This window comes from Anomalospiza imberbis, chromosome 13 (genome assembly GCF_031753505.1).
Source record: "Anomalospiza imberbis isolate Cuckoo-Finch-1a 21T00152 chromosome 13, ASM3175350v1, whole genome shotgun sequence".
Classification (NCBI taxonomy): domain Eukaryota; kingdom Metazoa; phylum Chordata; class Aves; order Passeriformes; family Viduidae; genus Anomalospiza; species Anomalospiza imberbis.
In genome coordinates, this window is record NC_089693.1 from 6,681,863 (window position 1) to 6,699,187 (window position 17,325).

The following is a 17,325-nucleotide window of genomic DNA, read 5'->3' on the forward strand; positions in this document are numbered from 1 at the left end:
CTTTTGACATTTTTGGTACCATTTATCATCATCCATTGTCTTAAATGTATTTATCTATTGAAAATGGCTATTAAATCTATGGAAATGCATCATCTCTGGCAGGTGGGGAATGAGAGAGGGGAGCACAAAAACTCAGCAATTAAAACTTTCCTAAAACACCTGTATTGGCCTATATTGGACAGTCCCCATATTTGCAGGGACATTCCCTAGCTTTAACTGAGTGGAGAGGCACACAAGCAGGGCTTGGGACCCATTATTCCAGTTAGGATTTAACCTTGCAACAACAAATGTTACTGTAGAGGGATCTTTGAAAAGCTGATAGAGATATAGGACAAGTTAGTTTATACCCTTAGAATAAATATTTTATTCTTTTTCTGGAGCAGCATCAACTGTTGAGAAAATTCCTTACTAATGGTGATGCTTTCACATATCTGGCTGTAATTATACGTGTTTTATGCCCTGAAATTCCTTTAAGAATACTTTCTAAAATCAGGCTATGGGGGAAAATATACTCAGCATGGATTGATGTGGCAGTCCTTAATGATGGCTTTGTGGACCCAATGAATCCTTACCCTTGTATATACATCCTTAGTCCAGAGGGATGAAAGTGGGGTAAAAATGGATAAAACCAGTTTTTTTTCCACAGGGTCAACATTCTCTCCTGGGCTCTTGAGCTGAAAAGACATGTTTGTTTAATATTCTTTACAGAGGACTACCAGGGAAACGGATAAAACAGTGAGCAAAGGAATACTCATGTGGTCCTAAAGCAGACCTCCCAGGCAGGAGCTGGATTCCAAATGCCTCCTCTCAAAGTTTGCATTGGATTTCATTTCAGGTTTCCAAATGCATGGAGAGAGGGCACGAAAATATTGGTTGAATGCGGGTGTAGGTAGGAGGGTGATCTGGAGTGGCTGTTATTGATGGGAGAGGGGCTTGGCTACACTCAGAGCATCTCAGTTCCCCATGGGGGCTGAGATCCTCCTTCCCACAAAGCAAACAGAAAAATTGGAAGGGCAAAACAAATGCCGCAGTGTCCTCAATCCACTGCCTTCATTAGCAGCCGAGCAAAAACTGACCTGGGAATATGATGGGTGCCTTTGTACAGTGCTCTGCTTTCCCAGTGCTTCCCCTCCCAGATTTTCAATTACCAGATGATAGAAAAGATAACTTTTTCCCTTTTGACAGAGTGCCTGGCCAAGACAATACACTGAGTCGTGTGGGCTTCTGAAGGGCTGAGTCCTAGGGACTTCAGTTAAAAAGGAAAAAAAAAAAAAAAAAAAAGAAGGGAAACTGAATCATTTTCTGGCATGATTTATTCATTTGAATGACCCGTCTCTGTTTTTCAGTTAGATTACAGTGCCTTAAACTGTAGGCATGAAAGAATGGTAAAAGTTGAATAATTTCCTCAGTTCAAGATGTGTCATTTTTATATTGTCCATTAATTTCACTCACTCATGCCATGCGTCATTTTTGTTGGGCTTTATCCGCCAATTCATCTACATAATCTGCTCCCCTGTCTCTGTTTTTAGCTAAAGACATAATTCATCAGATAGAACCATCCACCAGACATTTCATGGCACTGATCTCATGTTATGCTGAGGCATCCTGGAGTGGCTCAGGCAATGTCTGCCTGCTCCTGTGCCCTGCCCACAGCAGTGGGGATCATTTCAGAGCACAGGGATGTTTCCTGTACTCTGGAAATGTGAGGTGCTTTGTTTTCCTGCACAAAAACTTGAACTAATTTTTAACCTCATATCTTGAACTGTAGAGATTGAGTCTTTCTCAAATGTGTTGTTATGGGGGAACAGAAAATGTGGTTTTTGTTGTATAAATCAGTACTTTCTTATATCCTGTATGTATCACAATCATGTCAGAGTATGCCTTTTTATTATGGATTATATAAAAATGAAAAACTCACTTGATTTTTGAATTTGTAAGCTTTACAGATAATGAAACATCCCCTTTTTCTTGCATTTAGGACAAAATGCAATGATCTCTTCTTTAACTCCTCAGTAGGACAAATTATTAGACATTGATTGGGCTTGAGCAGGCCTTCAGGTATTTGAGGGATGGTCTGTGCAAACCAATTTCAAGTGACTTGTATAAGGTTTACAGTGGTTTGAAAAATCCTATAAATGCAACTTGCTATTTGAAATACTTTTATTTTTGTCATTATCTTTCCAGATCCCCAAAATTGTAATTTTTCCTTTATAGGAGAATCACAGTAACTAGCAAAGACTCATTGTGTGCATGTAAAATTTACAAGTTTATTGACAGCAACTGAAAACCATAAAGGAAAACATTAGCAAATCTATTGTGACCAACTTTAGTGTTGGATGAGATCAGCGAAGTGAGCATCATTTCTTCAGCAGCAGCTCCAGGCTGGGCTGTGCCAGCTGTGAAATCGAAGCATTATCTTTCATCCACTTGTTTTGGTTGCAAACTGCTTTTGTATTCTTTACAAAAGCCCCCTTCTTTTGGTGTTTGACCCAATCTGTAAGTCATTAGACCCTGTGCCCTGGTGGGAAGAGCCTGAGCACAGGAGCAGCTGACAGGACACAGGGGATGTGCAGCTGATTTGTTGCTGCAGTTCATAGCTCAGGTGCTCCTTGACAGCCTCTTTTGGGACTGTTCCTGCTTTATCCACTCATGTTTTCCCTTCCTTATTTTCAGGATGTTGAAACTCACAGAGCAAAGCAACATGTCCAGTGCTTGACAGCAGAAGTATTTCTCTCATCTCCCATAACACACTAAATAAATATCTGTGGGCTGGTCCAAGATCCCACAGCACTTCAGCCAGCTAGACATCCCAACTGCGGTTATTTTTGGTAAAAAGGAAGAAGCAGATCTTGCAAAGTGATGTAGAGTCAGCTGAGGGGTTGCTAATCTCTTGAGTGGGTTGTGTTTCTCCTGTAGCCATTTGGGAACTGTAAAATGGGCAGTTGACTTCCTCTGGAAGGATGTTCAGGCATGCTCCATGGCTGACCAAAGCTTCAACATTTTTCTGAAGGTTATTTGGACAGTAGAAATTCCTGAAAAATGTACACTGAGTCTCTGAGAAATATTAGAAAAGGGGCAGGTCAGGAAGTGGCTGAAGGTCTCTCAAGGTGTTTTTGTATTTTCTTAAAACACATGCTCCATGTATCTGTGTCTGACAGCTTTCCAAGCCCTCCTCATTCCCTCATGGCTCTTTAGCTGTTTCTGTCTGGTTCTGTCTGAGCTCAAACACAGGCTGCAGCTGGACAGTGGATTGTTTGATGTTAGATTCAGCTCAGTCATGTTGTCCCAAAGCGTTGCTCCATGAGGAAATGCCTCTCTCCAGACCTCGGTCTGAATATATGATTTAAATAGGGATGTTTTGGGAGAGTGTCAGGCTGGAGAATAAAACTTGTGTTGGTACTGTGGATGATTTTCCCCAAGGAATAAATCAAATTGATGAATATGGAGGTGTTTTAGAACCAGGATTGTGAAGGTTTGTTGCTGCATCATGGACCTTCCCCCTCAGAGTAGCATGGATCTGCCACAGGTGGTGGGAGACTGTCCGTGTCCCTCTCTGTGACTCCTTTTCTTTCTGTGCCCTACCTTGTAGGGGAATTCAAAATCACAGCCAGCCTTTTGGAGCCACTTGTAGCTTGGTGGGACACTGGTGGATCCTGCCATGGCCAGAGAGATGCAGCTGTGGACAGAAGTTCCAGCACCCCACAGGGATGCAGATGGGCAAGCACAGTGGGACTGGGTCAGCCACAGAACTCTCAGTGTTGCAGTGCTCCTGCAAACATGAGAAATGCCATGAGAAATCCAGGATTCTTGACCAAGGTCTGGGGTGTGAGTGCTTGCTGTGGTCAACAGCAGCCTGGTCTGCTTCAGAATCCACATTTGAGTGTCCATCTTGGTCTGGTCTCACGTGGGTGCTGACCTCCCTCCCAGCAGACAGGATGGATGTGCTCTCCTTTCCAGATTGGACGTGCTCCTCTTACAGGCTTTGCAGCATTAGAGTACAGATTTCCTTTGCCTTATATAGTTTTAGGAAAAAAACTATTTGTTTTGTCTACCCTCACAAGTGCCAGAAATGTAATTTTTTTAAAAGCCTTCCCAAAAAACTGTTTTCTCTTAAGAAAAGAGCAATTGAAATTGTAATTCTCTCTAACTGTCTGATTAATTTATTATCACCTCATTTCAGAGCCCAAAAGTGGGCTTTGCCTTGCTTAAAACAGGGAGATTTTTTCCTTTCATCTGCTGCTCCATTAGTTTCTATCAGGGTCGTGGTTAAAAAAGTTAATACGCCTGAGTATTTCTGCAGATTGCATCATTGCAATGTTTCATAACGCTATGGCAAAAGTAATTTGAAACAGATAACAATAGTTCGGTCTGTTTCAGGATAACCATGATTTCCTTGTCATTAAGAGTTCTGTTAGCGGGTGGAGGAGGAGGAGTTTTATCTGGATGAGTTACAGATCATATGGCGTGATCAAGTGCGGTTGTTCTTTTTTTTTTTTCTTCCCCCTCTTTTCCTTCCCTTGAAATCCACAGCGCTGGACTTGGGTTTGGATATGAAATGACTGGATAGTTTCAAACTCCTGGCTGCACAAAGTGGCTCAGAGCTTCCAGATGTTTTCAATAAGGAGCCCAGAACTGTCGCATCAGCAGCCGGTGGCCGGGGCTGCTGCTCGCGTCTCCTCTCCATTTTGAGCAACTCGCCAAAAAAAGAGACAATTATTTACTTGTTAGAGGAGTTTTTTTAAAATTTAATCATTGTTTTCTGATCTTCTGTTTCATTGTGTTTCAGAGTATAAATACTATATACTGTCTAAACACTTGTATGACATTCAAGGACTGCCTAAATAGCTGGACAAAAGAGACTGGAAGCCTTTGTTCTGCTCCGTCCGGGCTGAGTCGTGTTCTGTGTCTGCCTGACAGTGCCTGTGTGGATGGCAGGCTGTATGCAAGGCAAGATTTCTAGCCTGAAACAATGCAGCAAAAGCCCCACCTAATGTGGGAAGAGGGTGATGGTCTCCCAAGGGAGAGTGTGTCTGGCACATTATCTTCTACTTGTTTATATTATGTTCCTCCCACCCTCCTCCTTCAACAGTAAAGTCTGGAAATGAAGATGAGATGCACTTTGGGTGTCTGTAGTTGTCACTGGCCCCCTGATCTTTGCTGTGAGTCAGGAGCAGAACTACAGAAACTTTTGGAACAAATTGGAGATTTGTGTGTGTGTTGATTGTTTCCCTCTTTGGCTAAAGGTGTAGGGGAGTCAAGGAGATCGACTGACAAGCTTTACTAGATCTAGATGCATAACTGAGGAGTAAGGCAGGTCATCATCTTGATTCACAGGACATGCACCAAGTCCTGGGACATCCTGTGCCCAGAGTCACCCAGTCTGGCATGGGTCTGGTAGCTTCCCTGGCTGGTTCTCTCCACCTGTCTGCACCTTCCACATGAGCTTTCTGTTCCTTGCTGCCCCTTGAAAGCCCACACTGGGTTATTTGTGGCTTTTGGCCATTTCAAAATGCTTGTGCAATAGCTCAGAAAAATTGGCCTCCTGCTGTGAAAGCTGCACATTTCCCAGCATGTCTCCCATCTGCTTTGACTGGAGATGTTTCTCATTTCCCCTTACCTGCAAGAAGGGTGAGGTAAAGTGAGCCATGAAAGAGTGGGTGTTGTTGCAGCTGCAAGTTGGACCCATCTTGCATTTCAGTGGAAGATGCACTGTCACAGTTAGTGATGCTCACCTCCTCTGCATGGTGGGCATTCCTTGAGCCCTGCAGCTGGACATCTCTTTCTGGTTGCCAGAGGAACTCTGGATCAAAGTGCTTTAAATGGAGTGTCTGAGCAGAGCTGTGCAGTTGTTGTTAGAATAAATATTGGCTGGGTATACCAGCAGCTGTAATTAAATTGATTTGAAAACAAATCTATCTGCTATATCAGCCAAAAAAAAAAAAAAGGTGCTTCATAATGAAACATTAGAGCATCATTAAGACACTGTGACTGTTGCAAATTCCTACACCTGAACTAAATTTACATACTTTGTTTATGGATTCCTGTCTTATAAATTTAGATTTGAGGAAATCCCTGCCTTTTATGGTAGTGTTTGAAGGGCTGGAATGCTGTCACAGCCATTTCTGATTCCTTGTCTCGATGGGCACATGACTGCTGGGACTCATTACTTGTGGAGAAAACTGGTGGCTCCAGAAAGTCCCCAAAGTACAACCACATTGTATGTGTCCTAATACTGAAAGCAGAAGCTCTGCTCATTGTTGGAGAGAACGGAGTCACTGGCGGAGATCTTGAGCCAGGGACTGTAGCTGTAAGACAGCCTCATAGAGGAATACTCCTCAGTTCAGCTGGTGGTGTGGTGGAGATAAAACTTTGGGATGTGAGGGAGAGACTGGAGCAAAAGGGAAGTGTGGGGAGACCCTGGCACTGACTAGGTAAGAGTGTACCTGTGTCCCTCACCGGGGGAGCTCATCTGCTGTGAGTCCCAGCTTGCTCCAACGCTTGAGGATACGCTCAGGTGCAAGGTCCAAGGCCAGCCTTTGTGTCAGGGCTGGCCGCTGTGTCATCCAGTCTCAGGAGAAGAAGCCCTTAGCTTGGTTACTCAGTCTGCTAAATCTGTAGGGTAGCTGTGCTTTTGTGCAGTCTGACTGTACAAATCGGGGTGTTACATCCAGGAGCTCACAGCAGTATGTGGTGGTTCTGTAAACTCCTGGGTTTTGGTGTTTTACCAAACAGGCACGGAAGGGAGTCAGTTCCTGTGTTACTCGCAGGCAGGCTGTGGCGCAGTGTGTTCGGGCAGTCAGAAGACTGGGTAGCACTGGGAAGAGAGAAGCCGGAGGGCTTGCATGCAGCAGATGGCTTTAGATCTCCTTTGGAAGACTCATCTTGCATTCAGATGCCGAGAACTCACGTTTTATCCGTTCCAGTAGGCTGCAGGGTTTGAGTCACCTTTGCCAGAGTTTGAGCTGGTGGTCACACATCTCTTTATACAACCAGGGAGTCGGGACCACCCTACAGGACTGGATGAAAAAACCTACAACCCCCTAACTAAGCTCCAGGAGTGCAGCAAATCCCAGCAGCAGGAGGTGGGCCAGTTCTCCCGGCGCTGCCGAGGGTGGCTGTTGGAGGTCGGCAGTCAAACTTCGGGTTGATAAGTGGTGTTTCCAAGTCTGTGTTTTCCGCTTTGCAGCTTGGGATTAAAAATTTCTGCATTTTCAGCTTTTCCATCTAGCAAAGCAGCAAGTTCTGGTCACTACAAACTCCCAGTCTCCGAAAACTCTGCTTCCCCTTTTCTTCTCTCTTTTTTCTTTGCGTTTTGAACCGCCCCCATTCCCTTTTGAATCAGTGAATGAGAGAATGTCTAAAGCCAGGAAAGTATGGAAAGATTTCATCCCTGGAGAGGTCAGGGTGGGGTGGAAAGCAGAGGGGGCTGCAAGGGGGCAGTTTGAAAACAGGAAACCATGTGGCAGTGAGCATGCAGGGCCCAGCTGATGTGAATGAGCTATTGAGAGCAGAGAGACTCGCGCTGGCCCAGGCATTAGAAAGACAAAAAACTTTAGCTGTTTTTTTTTTCCTCCCCCCAAGAAAAAAAGCTCTGCCTTTCAGGCTAGAATGGATGAGGGAAGATTGTATTTTCTGGACAACTAGTTGCTGAGATCTTCACTCTGTGTTGCAAACAAACCAAGAAGAAAGTAAATGGCTGATTTCCTTTTTTTTTTTCCATGTGCTCTGATTAAACCATAAGTTTCCGTTCCTGGTTTAGGAAAGCATTAACCTTGAAACTGTCTTTCATTCACCTGGCCTGGGGGAGTGGGAAGAGTCTTTTTACCTCTTGCAAAACACGTCGCTTTGCTCTCGCTCTCGTTTTGGACCGAGCAAACACACCAAGTGCCTGCAGCCAGAGGTGGAAGAGGCTGGCAAAGAAAAGCTGCTGCTTTTTCTTCCCCTGCTCCCTCCTCTTTTTTTTTTCCTCTCTGTGAATCATGCTCCCACAACTGCAAAGTAAATTTGAAAGCCGGGAGAACACTGGTGCAGGACTAAAAAGGCAAGCAGTGACGTCCCAGCCCAAATCAGGAGGGAGTGGCTTTATTTCATTATTTTCTTTCCTTTTGCCCAGTGCTGTCATTAGAAATTTAAACTTAACGCAAACCCAAGCCGTCTTGCCCGGTGAACAGTGAACTGACTCGGAAGGAGGAAAGTACTTTTTTGTTGTTTCTTTCAGTGCATGAGGGCGTGAAAAACGAAACACTTTGGTGACAGTATTTGCGTTGGATACGGTGATTGGGTTTTTTTGGTTTGTTTTTGGTTTTTTTCCTGAATTAGACCCATCGTGGCTGAGCCTACCTTCTTCATTTCCACTTGGAGTGTCAGTATTCCTGCTGCACACATCTGGCTTTTGTTCTCTTTTCGGGCAGGATTTTCATTCTGGTGCTTTTTGGATATCAAAGTTGTCTGGAAAACATTTTTTGTTATTATTATTGTAACAGGAAGGCTGATACCATTCTTAGCAGTCGCAAAAAAAAATCCTATATGTATAAAGCTGTCTTCAAATATCTTTTGTTTGCTATAAGTTCCTGCATTGCCTGTAAAAGCAAATCTGTTCTGAGAAGACTTTATCAGCCAGGCGCAGCACTGGGATTTTCGTTTTCCTGTTAAGAAGCTCGGCAGGCTGGTGTGCTGAGACACGGGGACTCCTCTGAGCACGGATGTGAGAGGTCTGGGGCTGTGGTGAGCCCAGGGTTCATGGTGGGCTCTGCTCCCCTGCTCCCAGCTCTTTGGACAAAATGTACGAACGCCACAAGAGGCGATACAGCCTGTGTGACATTTCCAAGGTGGACAGGACTGTAGATGTTGTGTTGTTAAAGGTATGATGTTTGTATATATTTATTTATGGGTTCCCTTTCCTGTCTCCAGGGGATCAGTCTATTCCTTCCTGTACTCGTGTCCCTTGGGATGATGAAGAGGGGAGGGACAGGTGGAAGAGCTTTTGCCCTTCAGCATGGAGATGGTTTTGAGTGTTATCAAACCATATCATGTCAAATATTATTATCTTTGTGGCATGCACTCTTTGGGGGAGCTCCCTGGCTGTCTTCCCTGCCCTCTGCCCTTAAACAGTGTCTGGTTTGAAATCCTAGGTGGGCTTTTTGTGTGGGGGGAAAAGGGTTTCCATTTCTAGTGCTTGCTTTTGAGGTTGAAAGGCATATGTTTCCCAAAAGATGCGTTCTGTCAAAAAAAGGCATGGTGGATCCTCCTTTGCCTCTGTTTTTTGTTTGTGTTAGAGGGGTTGCTGTCAATCTTGTTGTTTGGGTGTGATTTTGTCTGAGGATGGGTTGGAGCAAGAATCAGGAGTGGCTCTTGGCTAATTGTCCCAGTGTGTTCCTCCTCTAATCTAAAATTAGCAAGTGCTCCACCAAATGGCACAATGGCAGTCTGGGAATGTCCTGTCTCTGTAACAGCTTTGTGGAGCTTCAGCAGTTTCCTGGCAGAGTGGATGGAAATAGGAGAGAAGCCAGAGGGACTGCAAAACACAGCCCAATTCAGAGATCTTAACTGCTGGAAGAGCATTTCCTTTCCCTCTCCCTTTTTCTCTTTTCTCAGCTGAAGCAGTGGGATTCTACATGATCATATGGCCTCCTTTTTTATGATTTTTGGTTCACACTCTTGTTTCAAAGTCAAGACAAGAATATATAACAAATTTATTTTCAATTAATTCTTGTTCTACTTTATCTGCACTAAAATAGACCTAGCTCTTGTTACCATGCTTTGTTATGAGCAAAAGTGTTTTTCTTTAATTCAGTGTACCCAGTGGTTTTGGTGGCACAGATAGCTGTAAGTTGTTTTCTCTACCAGCTCAATTTTTTTGAGTCTTTTAGAACTCTGATGTTACTAATGCTGGTTGAGGATTGAATCCCATGATATTCAGTCTATAGACACAGTATGAGTCATTAAAAATGTTGTTGTATTGTGCACACATTATTTCTTCCACAGAAATAGTGTGTGCGCAATTCTTAATAATTCTTGGGAGGAGACCTGGTACCTCTGATAATCTTGGTTGCCAATAAAAAGCATAATCTTTTTCTTTATGAAGAGTATCTGAATGTCTGGGTTGAAATACAATTCACTAGAATTATCCAGCTTCAGTGTTTCTGATGTCATCAGTTCCTTAAAATAGGTTTTTGTTCAGCAAAGCTTAGATTTTATAACAAAATGTGGCTCTTGTTAGTTCCAACTGGTATTTTCCTAATTGAGTTTCAGAACTGTGGGTTATACTGTCTGTTCCTGCAAATGACTCAGTGTCCGTATATGTGTGCATATGTGCACGCATTGCTGCTCCCAACATGGGCTGTACAGCCTGCAGATGTTTAAAATAGGAGGGTGCTGGTGACAGCTACAGCTACGATCAACTCTAGCTCGATTTTCAGCCATCCTTCATGTTTTCTCTGGTTTCTGTAACATAACTGGTAGATGAAATTGAATTTTGATGATCTAGGGATCCAAGCCAGCGCTTGAGTGCGTCAGTAGCAGATCATCTCTTGACGTTAATGGGAGTTGGATCGGGACCTTAATGAGGGAGCTGGGGGCGGGGTTTCTGTTGGGTTTGGTTTTCATTAAAATACTGAAATAAAATTGTATCTTATCTAGGCCATTGTATTTTGGGGAGTTCAGAGGACAGGGTTTCTTAAATATTGAAAAGCAAGTACATGTCCTTAGAAAAAAGCAAATCCAACTCCTTAGAAATCCAACACCTTAGAAAAAAGCAAACCCAAATCAGATCCATCAAGAGTGTTTGAGCTGATGAAATTTTAACAAGATACCTGCGAAGCACCAAACAGCTTTCAATTTGCTGCAGGTTGACTCAGACAAGCTGTCATTTCTTGAGCTTCATTTTAAGGTAGGGAACTCAGTAATCAAAGAAGTGTGTAGGTTTAAAGGACCCTTAAGGTCATCAAGGTCAGCCATTAACCCAGCACTGTCAAGTCCACCTTTAAACCATGCCCCTCAGTGCCATGTCTATGCATCTTTTAGATACCTCCAAGGATGCTGACTCAGTTATGACATAGGAGAGAAAATCAGCTGCTGAAAAAGGACAATGGGAACAAGTGGTGAAGAAAGAAGATCTTATGCCATTTTGGGTACTAAATGTTTATAGATGAGATTATTTGCATTGATTGCATCCATTCTTATATACAATCACAAAAGAACTTTTGGTTCCTACCCATAATTTTGTCATCTGAAAGGCCACTGTGTTGAGTCTGAAATTTTCCATGTTTAGATTGAGCCTGAAACAGTGGCCTGTGAAGTTATGAAAAAAATGAACCTCAGCAATTTTGAGGGTTGATGCACACAATTATTTTTGGCTTTAGCATAGTTTCTTCCTCCTCTGTACATATGAAAAAGCAAGAGGCAGCAGGTTACCAGCAGTGTCCCAGTCCCTGCTGGAGGTAGGACTTCATCCTAGGAAGAAATTCCTTACTGTGACAGATGTGACACCCTGGCAGAGCTTGTCCAGGAAACCCTGGAAGGGTTCAAGATCAGGTTGGATGGTGATTATTGAGCAACCAGGGAAGTTGTCCCTGTCTATGGGAAAGGTGTTGGATTTGCATCATCTTCAAGTGCCTTCCAACCTAAACCATTCTATGATTCTGTGTTCTTTACTGGTTGCTGCAGCAATGCAAACTCGATGAACTTGGATGCTGCACTTAGTGAATGCAGGGAAGCCTGGATGATGCATAAACAACATAAAAAATTGCTGTCATTGTTCCTGCTGGGTTTGCATTGTAGGAGATGAGAGAGAAGTTGTGGGGTGTGTGGGATGTCTGCTTGTCTGAACATTTTGCTGAGCTCTGAGCAGCTACGTGCAGGGTAAAGCAGTCTGTGCTATGTTACTGCAAGCCCAAAATGGGAAGTCTCAGTGTGCCCATGGGAGCCTTGGCAGCCCTGTCTCATTTTTATATTGTGCCTGCTACCACAAATAAAACTACACGGACAGAATACAAAAACCACACTGGCTGGCACCTTGCAGATACATGTGAAGTCAGACAGGCATTCAGTGAGCATGAACAGGCAGTGATTTGCAGAGTTACAAAGAACTGGGCTTATTTTGGGAATGGGAGACTGAGTAATCACAGCTGGGAATGTTTTCTAACAGTTTTTGTCTGTATCTGCACTTCACCTCTGTATGTGAATGCTGAAGCTGTTAAGGGTAGGCATCAGGAGTAAATGGGGCAATGAGGTTTGATTTTTTTGCTTTTCAGATGAACCGATCCCATTCACCTTCTAGCAGAAGATCAGAACATTATTCATGGAATTAAAAACTGCATTAATAATTAATCAAGGTATTTTGAAATTAAAAGGACAGCAGTATTAATTAGTTGTTCTGCTTCCTGGCTACTCTGGTAGCTTTACTCCAGCACCAGGGAAGATCCTCTGATTGATCCCTGCCTACCTAAGGCAAAGTGCCATTTAAAGCATCCTGAGCTAAAAGTAGTCTGTGGAGAAGTCCCTGGATTAACTGGAACTAGGCTTCCTAACATTTTATTTTGAAGTTTTTCTTCTTTCCTTCTTTGGAGTTGTCCTGGGGGAAGGATATGCCCAACTGATGGGTATGTGGTGTTCATCAAACTGTGGGCCTAAAATGACTAATCTTTAATCCAACATCTTTCCATGCTGTTCTGGTCATTGAAGGACAGAAGAAGTGTCTTTAGAACGATATAGAGAGTTTTTAAGTTTTTCTCTTTGTGTCTCATGTAGAGCTACAACTGGGAGGACAGCTTAAATGAAATTATTGTGATTTCACATTAGACACATACATGTTTGTGGGAATTTTGCTCCTGTAGTAGCTAAGAGATAGGTTTGGGGTTTTTTTTTGGTTTTTTTTTTTTTTTTTTTTTTTTTTTTTTAATAAAATGCTGTTATTTTTGAAGCTTAATTAAAGTCTGTTGACTTTTAGTTTTGCTGGTGGAGGACATCGCAGTGCCAAGGGCTGGAAAACGTACTTGGGGCACACGTTCCTTTTCCCTGCTGGGACATTGCCAGGGGATAAATGCACTCTAGGAATTCAGTGTTGCTTTTGCACCATAAAGAGCTAATTTATTCAGTCATGTAACATGTCCTGTGCTTGTAGGAGCCTTTTTTGGTGAAATCCTTTAATATAGTTTTCTATAGCACTGCTGGTTTGTTACTATGAGAATGGTCAGTTTGGACCTCCTTGAAGAAATGTCCTGATACGGTCTCACCAGCTCAGTAAGGATAAAAGACTCAGTGTAGCATATTCACAGTGCTAGAAGAAAAAAATCTTCATTTCTTCTTCAGAAATAATTGCAGAAATGCAAGTGTTGTCCCTTTTGGCATACATTTGAGAATGTCTTTTGTGTTCTGCATCCACCTGTTAATATCATCCCCCAAAGCTAAGAAAATACATAGGGAGATTGCCAGAATAATTTAAAATAAAAATAAATGTGGAACTTGCAAGCAAATTGATATGTCTGCTCTTAATATTGCCTGGCAAGATGATTGCCAAAGCAGTGATTGTTGCTCTTGATGTGATTTTTGTGTGTATGGAATCTTTCTGCAGCAACAGGTATTGAAGGAAAAGAGTGGAAATTCCTTCCCCAGGTGCCCCATCCTTCACGCTCCTTTTCAAAGTGTTTTGGAAGATCTTGAAAGGTAGTTTTTGTGAAGGGGGTAAATCAACTGTTGCTTTAATTTCTAGTGCAGGAATTGCAAGCAACTGGATAATTTCATTGTAAATGTAACTGTAAAGTTAAAAGTTCATCAGCATAAATGTTGAATTTATGTGTACAAATTTCTTTAATCCTCTAGGAAATTTTCAGGAATGGGAAATTCCTAGAAAATAATTACAATATGCATAGAACTTAAAAAAATAATTGTATCATTTCTGCTTATGAAAGAAATTAATTATAATTGAATTTAGAGTATTGCTTTTTTCTATTACTTTTTTTATTCTGCAATGGATATTACTCAGTGTGGTGTACAAGTACTTAATGGTACACTAAGCAAGCTACAATTACTCTCCTAAATATTTTCCTATGTGCAGTAGTATCTGGTTTTAGCTGCAAGGTAGATCATAGTCTGGAAGCTGGGGAAAATAAAAGGAGAAAAATGGAAACTTGCACATTTAGGACAAAGTTAAAATAATATGGAGGGAAGATGAATGTCCAGGGATCTACTAGGAAATGAAAGTTAAAGTCATCTGGTTCCTTGTGCTCTGGAGATGTTGATTTATATCACGACCAGTGAGGTTGACAAGTGCAAACTTTTGCAATAGCAAAAGATTTCCTGAAAGGTCAGTGTGTTCTCTTTATTGTGAAATGGAAGGCAAGAAGAGTTAAAATAAAACCAGAGGGAGAGAAAAAGGACTTTTCCATGCTGGAGATGTAGGAGAGGTACATAGGAGCCAGGTAGTCCCTGCCCCCAAGGTGCCTGTTCCTAGTGAGCCTGCACCACACGGCTCTGCCCTAGATACTGTTGGAGTGTCTTTGAGAAGGAGGTCCTGAGCCTGGCTTTATGGGCACGCACCACGCTGGAGTGGATTAGATAATTCCTTGTCCAAGACCAAGGGGAGAGGAAGGAAGAGCCTGGGAGTGAAGTTTGGGGTCACTGACAGTTCCTGTAGGACAGAGGACACCTCAGCCCAGGTGAGGTGTCACCTTGTCCAGCACTGTCCTTTTCTTATGGATTAAGTCACATCAAGTTTCATGTTTAGAATCTGCAGGAAGATGTCCCCAAGAGTCAGGAAATACCTGTCTGTGCCCAGAAAGAGCACTGGAACCATCTGCTGCTTGCAGTTCCAGCTGATGTCCTAAAGGCCTCAGAACATTTAGCCTGCTGGTGTTTCACAGACAAACAGAAAATCCTGCAGGATTCAGTCTTTGGTGCCTGGGGACATGCTTCCATGATTCATTCTGTGTCTGAGCTGCAGATAAACACATTCAGGCTTCTGTATGGAAAAATAGCTGGTTCTCTCCTGGCATTTCTTCAAAAGCTGTGTATTGAAACTCTGTTCCCAGAGGCTGTTTCATATTCCCTCTGCCACTGGAACAGCACTGCATCCTCTGCTCCCATTGCAAAGACTCGGGATGCCTGGAATCAATGAGCTGTAATCAGTGTGGGCAAGCAAGAAAGTGTGGGGCTTTTATCATCTTCTGTGGCCACCAGCCTGTGGTCCTGTCATTTGGCTTCTCTCAGCAAAACAAGAAACTGGGGGGGGAAAAGAGGGGAATTTTCTCACATGCAATGCAGACATGTCTGCAAAATCCCAAGACAACTTCATTTCAAATTTCTCCATACTGGTACATTCTCCAGCTCCTGGTGTTCAGGTGCTTTTATGAAGACAATTTCCTCTCCAGCTCTTACTGTGTGTACCTGTAGTCACTAGTCCTGAGTAAATACAAGCAGAATTCAGGTGCTGAGGAGGGATCCCAGTGCTCAGTGTTGGGCGGTGGGTAGTGGGGTTTGTGTTCTGAGTGTCTATGGACCACCCAGTTCCCTGAGAGCACGCAGTAAACCTCCCTCAAAGCCTGTCTGGGCTCGTTTTGGCCTAGGGAATACTTGTATATAATAGTGATTTCCTTTGTTTTTGTTTTGATGGTGATTATTATTCTTCCTGAATTAGGGCTACGGAGATAAATATTTAATTTCTAATGTTGTATTTTGTACATAATCAAGTATATCTGAAGCAGCACCTTAAACCTCAGTGTTACTCTCTCATTACCTTTTTTTAAATAGAGAAAAGCAGACGTTTTCAATACTTGGCAAAGCCACAGGGCTGAGGAGAGAGCTGGCTGGGAAATTGGAAAAATGCTCAAATCTTTTTTGAAAAAATGCCAATGTCTATAATGCATTTTCAGTGAATGACTCAATTGGTTCTATTAAAGGAAAATATATAATGTTAATTCAGCCTAATATGGCTTATTCAACAGACAGCTTGAACCTCTTCCTATTTTGCTTTCTTACTGCTAATTATTGAATGGGATGTTTAATTATTGATTTCCAGTAGCGGATACCAATATAAATCAGGAGCTGTTCCTTTGAATTTGATGGCGATTTGTTTAAAATTAAGAAGGGTCAGACTACTCTTCTTAAGGAGGAAGAAGAGAGGTGCAAGTCAGTCAGAAGGAGACAGAATTTGATTTTGTGTCTGAAACGGGTCATTCCTTCATTTGTGTGGACTTGAGCACATTTGCATTTGTCCTATGCATATTCAGCCTCAACCTGTAGATTTGCCTTTAATAAAATACAGAAAAGTGTGGTGCAAATTTATTCTGCTTTGTCTGGAGAGAAAAGAATAATATCATGATATTTATTGACTTTACAGTCATAAAGTGGTATTTATTGACTTTGCAGCTCTTTTAAGACTAAAAAAAGAATAAATTCTGCAGTTAGGTTTAGATGCTAAGATTAGATACCACATAGCCTCGCTGAGAACAGGGAGTGTCTTCTGTTGAAAGAATCAGAACATGACCCAGTGTCCATGCAACAGTTAAAATGCAACATCCTTTTGTTACTTTGGAAAGCAAAAAACACATTGTTTTGAAGTTTTGTTTACAAATCCTTTTTCAGATTGAAGACTGCTTCTCTTTTCCTTGCTGCCACTCATTTAATATAGATGTATCATGTGTAAAAGGGAGAAAATGGATACACACAGGTGCAGGGAACACTGGGATCTTAGATGTGTGTACATAAAGGGGTGTGGTGGAGTCTTGGGTGAATATCTGTATAATGCAGTCAGGGAGTAAGAGCTACAAAGTGTGCATCATCCCTAAGGAAAGTAGCCTGCAAAATTCCATGGAGGTGGGAGGGACATCCAGGTGGGATGTGCCCTGAGGTCACCCCGAGACCTGACTCCAGTAGAGATCCACATCTCCTTCACCTCTCCTGGGAGACTCCTGCTCGTTTTTACCCTCTCAGAACTTCTCCGTTCCTTCCCTGTCTCTGTCAGCAAGAGCTGCTGACTGGGGAAGGTCATGGCATCCTCTCCACTGGAGGATTTTAGGGGCACGTTGGATTAGGACCTCTCCGATGATAATTGAGCCTAACCTGGCACAGCAGGCAGGGACTAGCTGACCTGTCAAAGGCCCTCCCAACCCCGTTTTGTCATCGCACAAGTATGGAGGAGGACAAAACCTGAGGAAGAAAAATGTGCTGTAGCCAGTAGCTGCCAGGTCTGGGGGAGTGCAGGGTTGCCTGTGTGGTGTGGAGAGCAGGAGGTGCTGGCAGGAGCCCCTCGGGTGACGGGCAGGGGACACAGCCAGAGTGGGGAGGAGCCAGCCAAGGACTGCAGTAACACATTCCATGATCTCAGCGAGA

At 42.9% G+C, this 17,325-nt stretch overlaps 1 protein-coding gene across 16 annotated transcripts in view; it reads left to right on the plus strand.

The window, feature by feature from the left end:
* AKAP13 (A-kinase anchoring protein 13) overlaps positions 1 to 17,325 on the plus strand; it is a 210,074-nt gene that overhangs the window by 128,856 nt on the left and 63,893 nt on the right. For 2 of the 16 annotated variants that reach the window (XM_068203708.1, XM_068203709.1), the window contains exon 1: positions 8,101 to 8,861. The exons of 12 other annotated variants lie outside the window; for them this stretch is intronic. In XM_068203708.1, the coding sequence (XP_068059809.1) occupies positions 8,781 to 8,861 (81 nt within the window). In that variant the 5' untranslated portion in view covers positions 8,101 to 8,780. Of the gene's footprint in view, positions 1 to 8,100; positions 8,862 to 16,864; positions 17,181 to 17,325 lie in introns of those variants that run through there. 2 more of the 16 variants (XM_068203713.1, XM_068203712.1) reach the window with 2 other exon arrangements.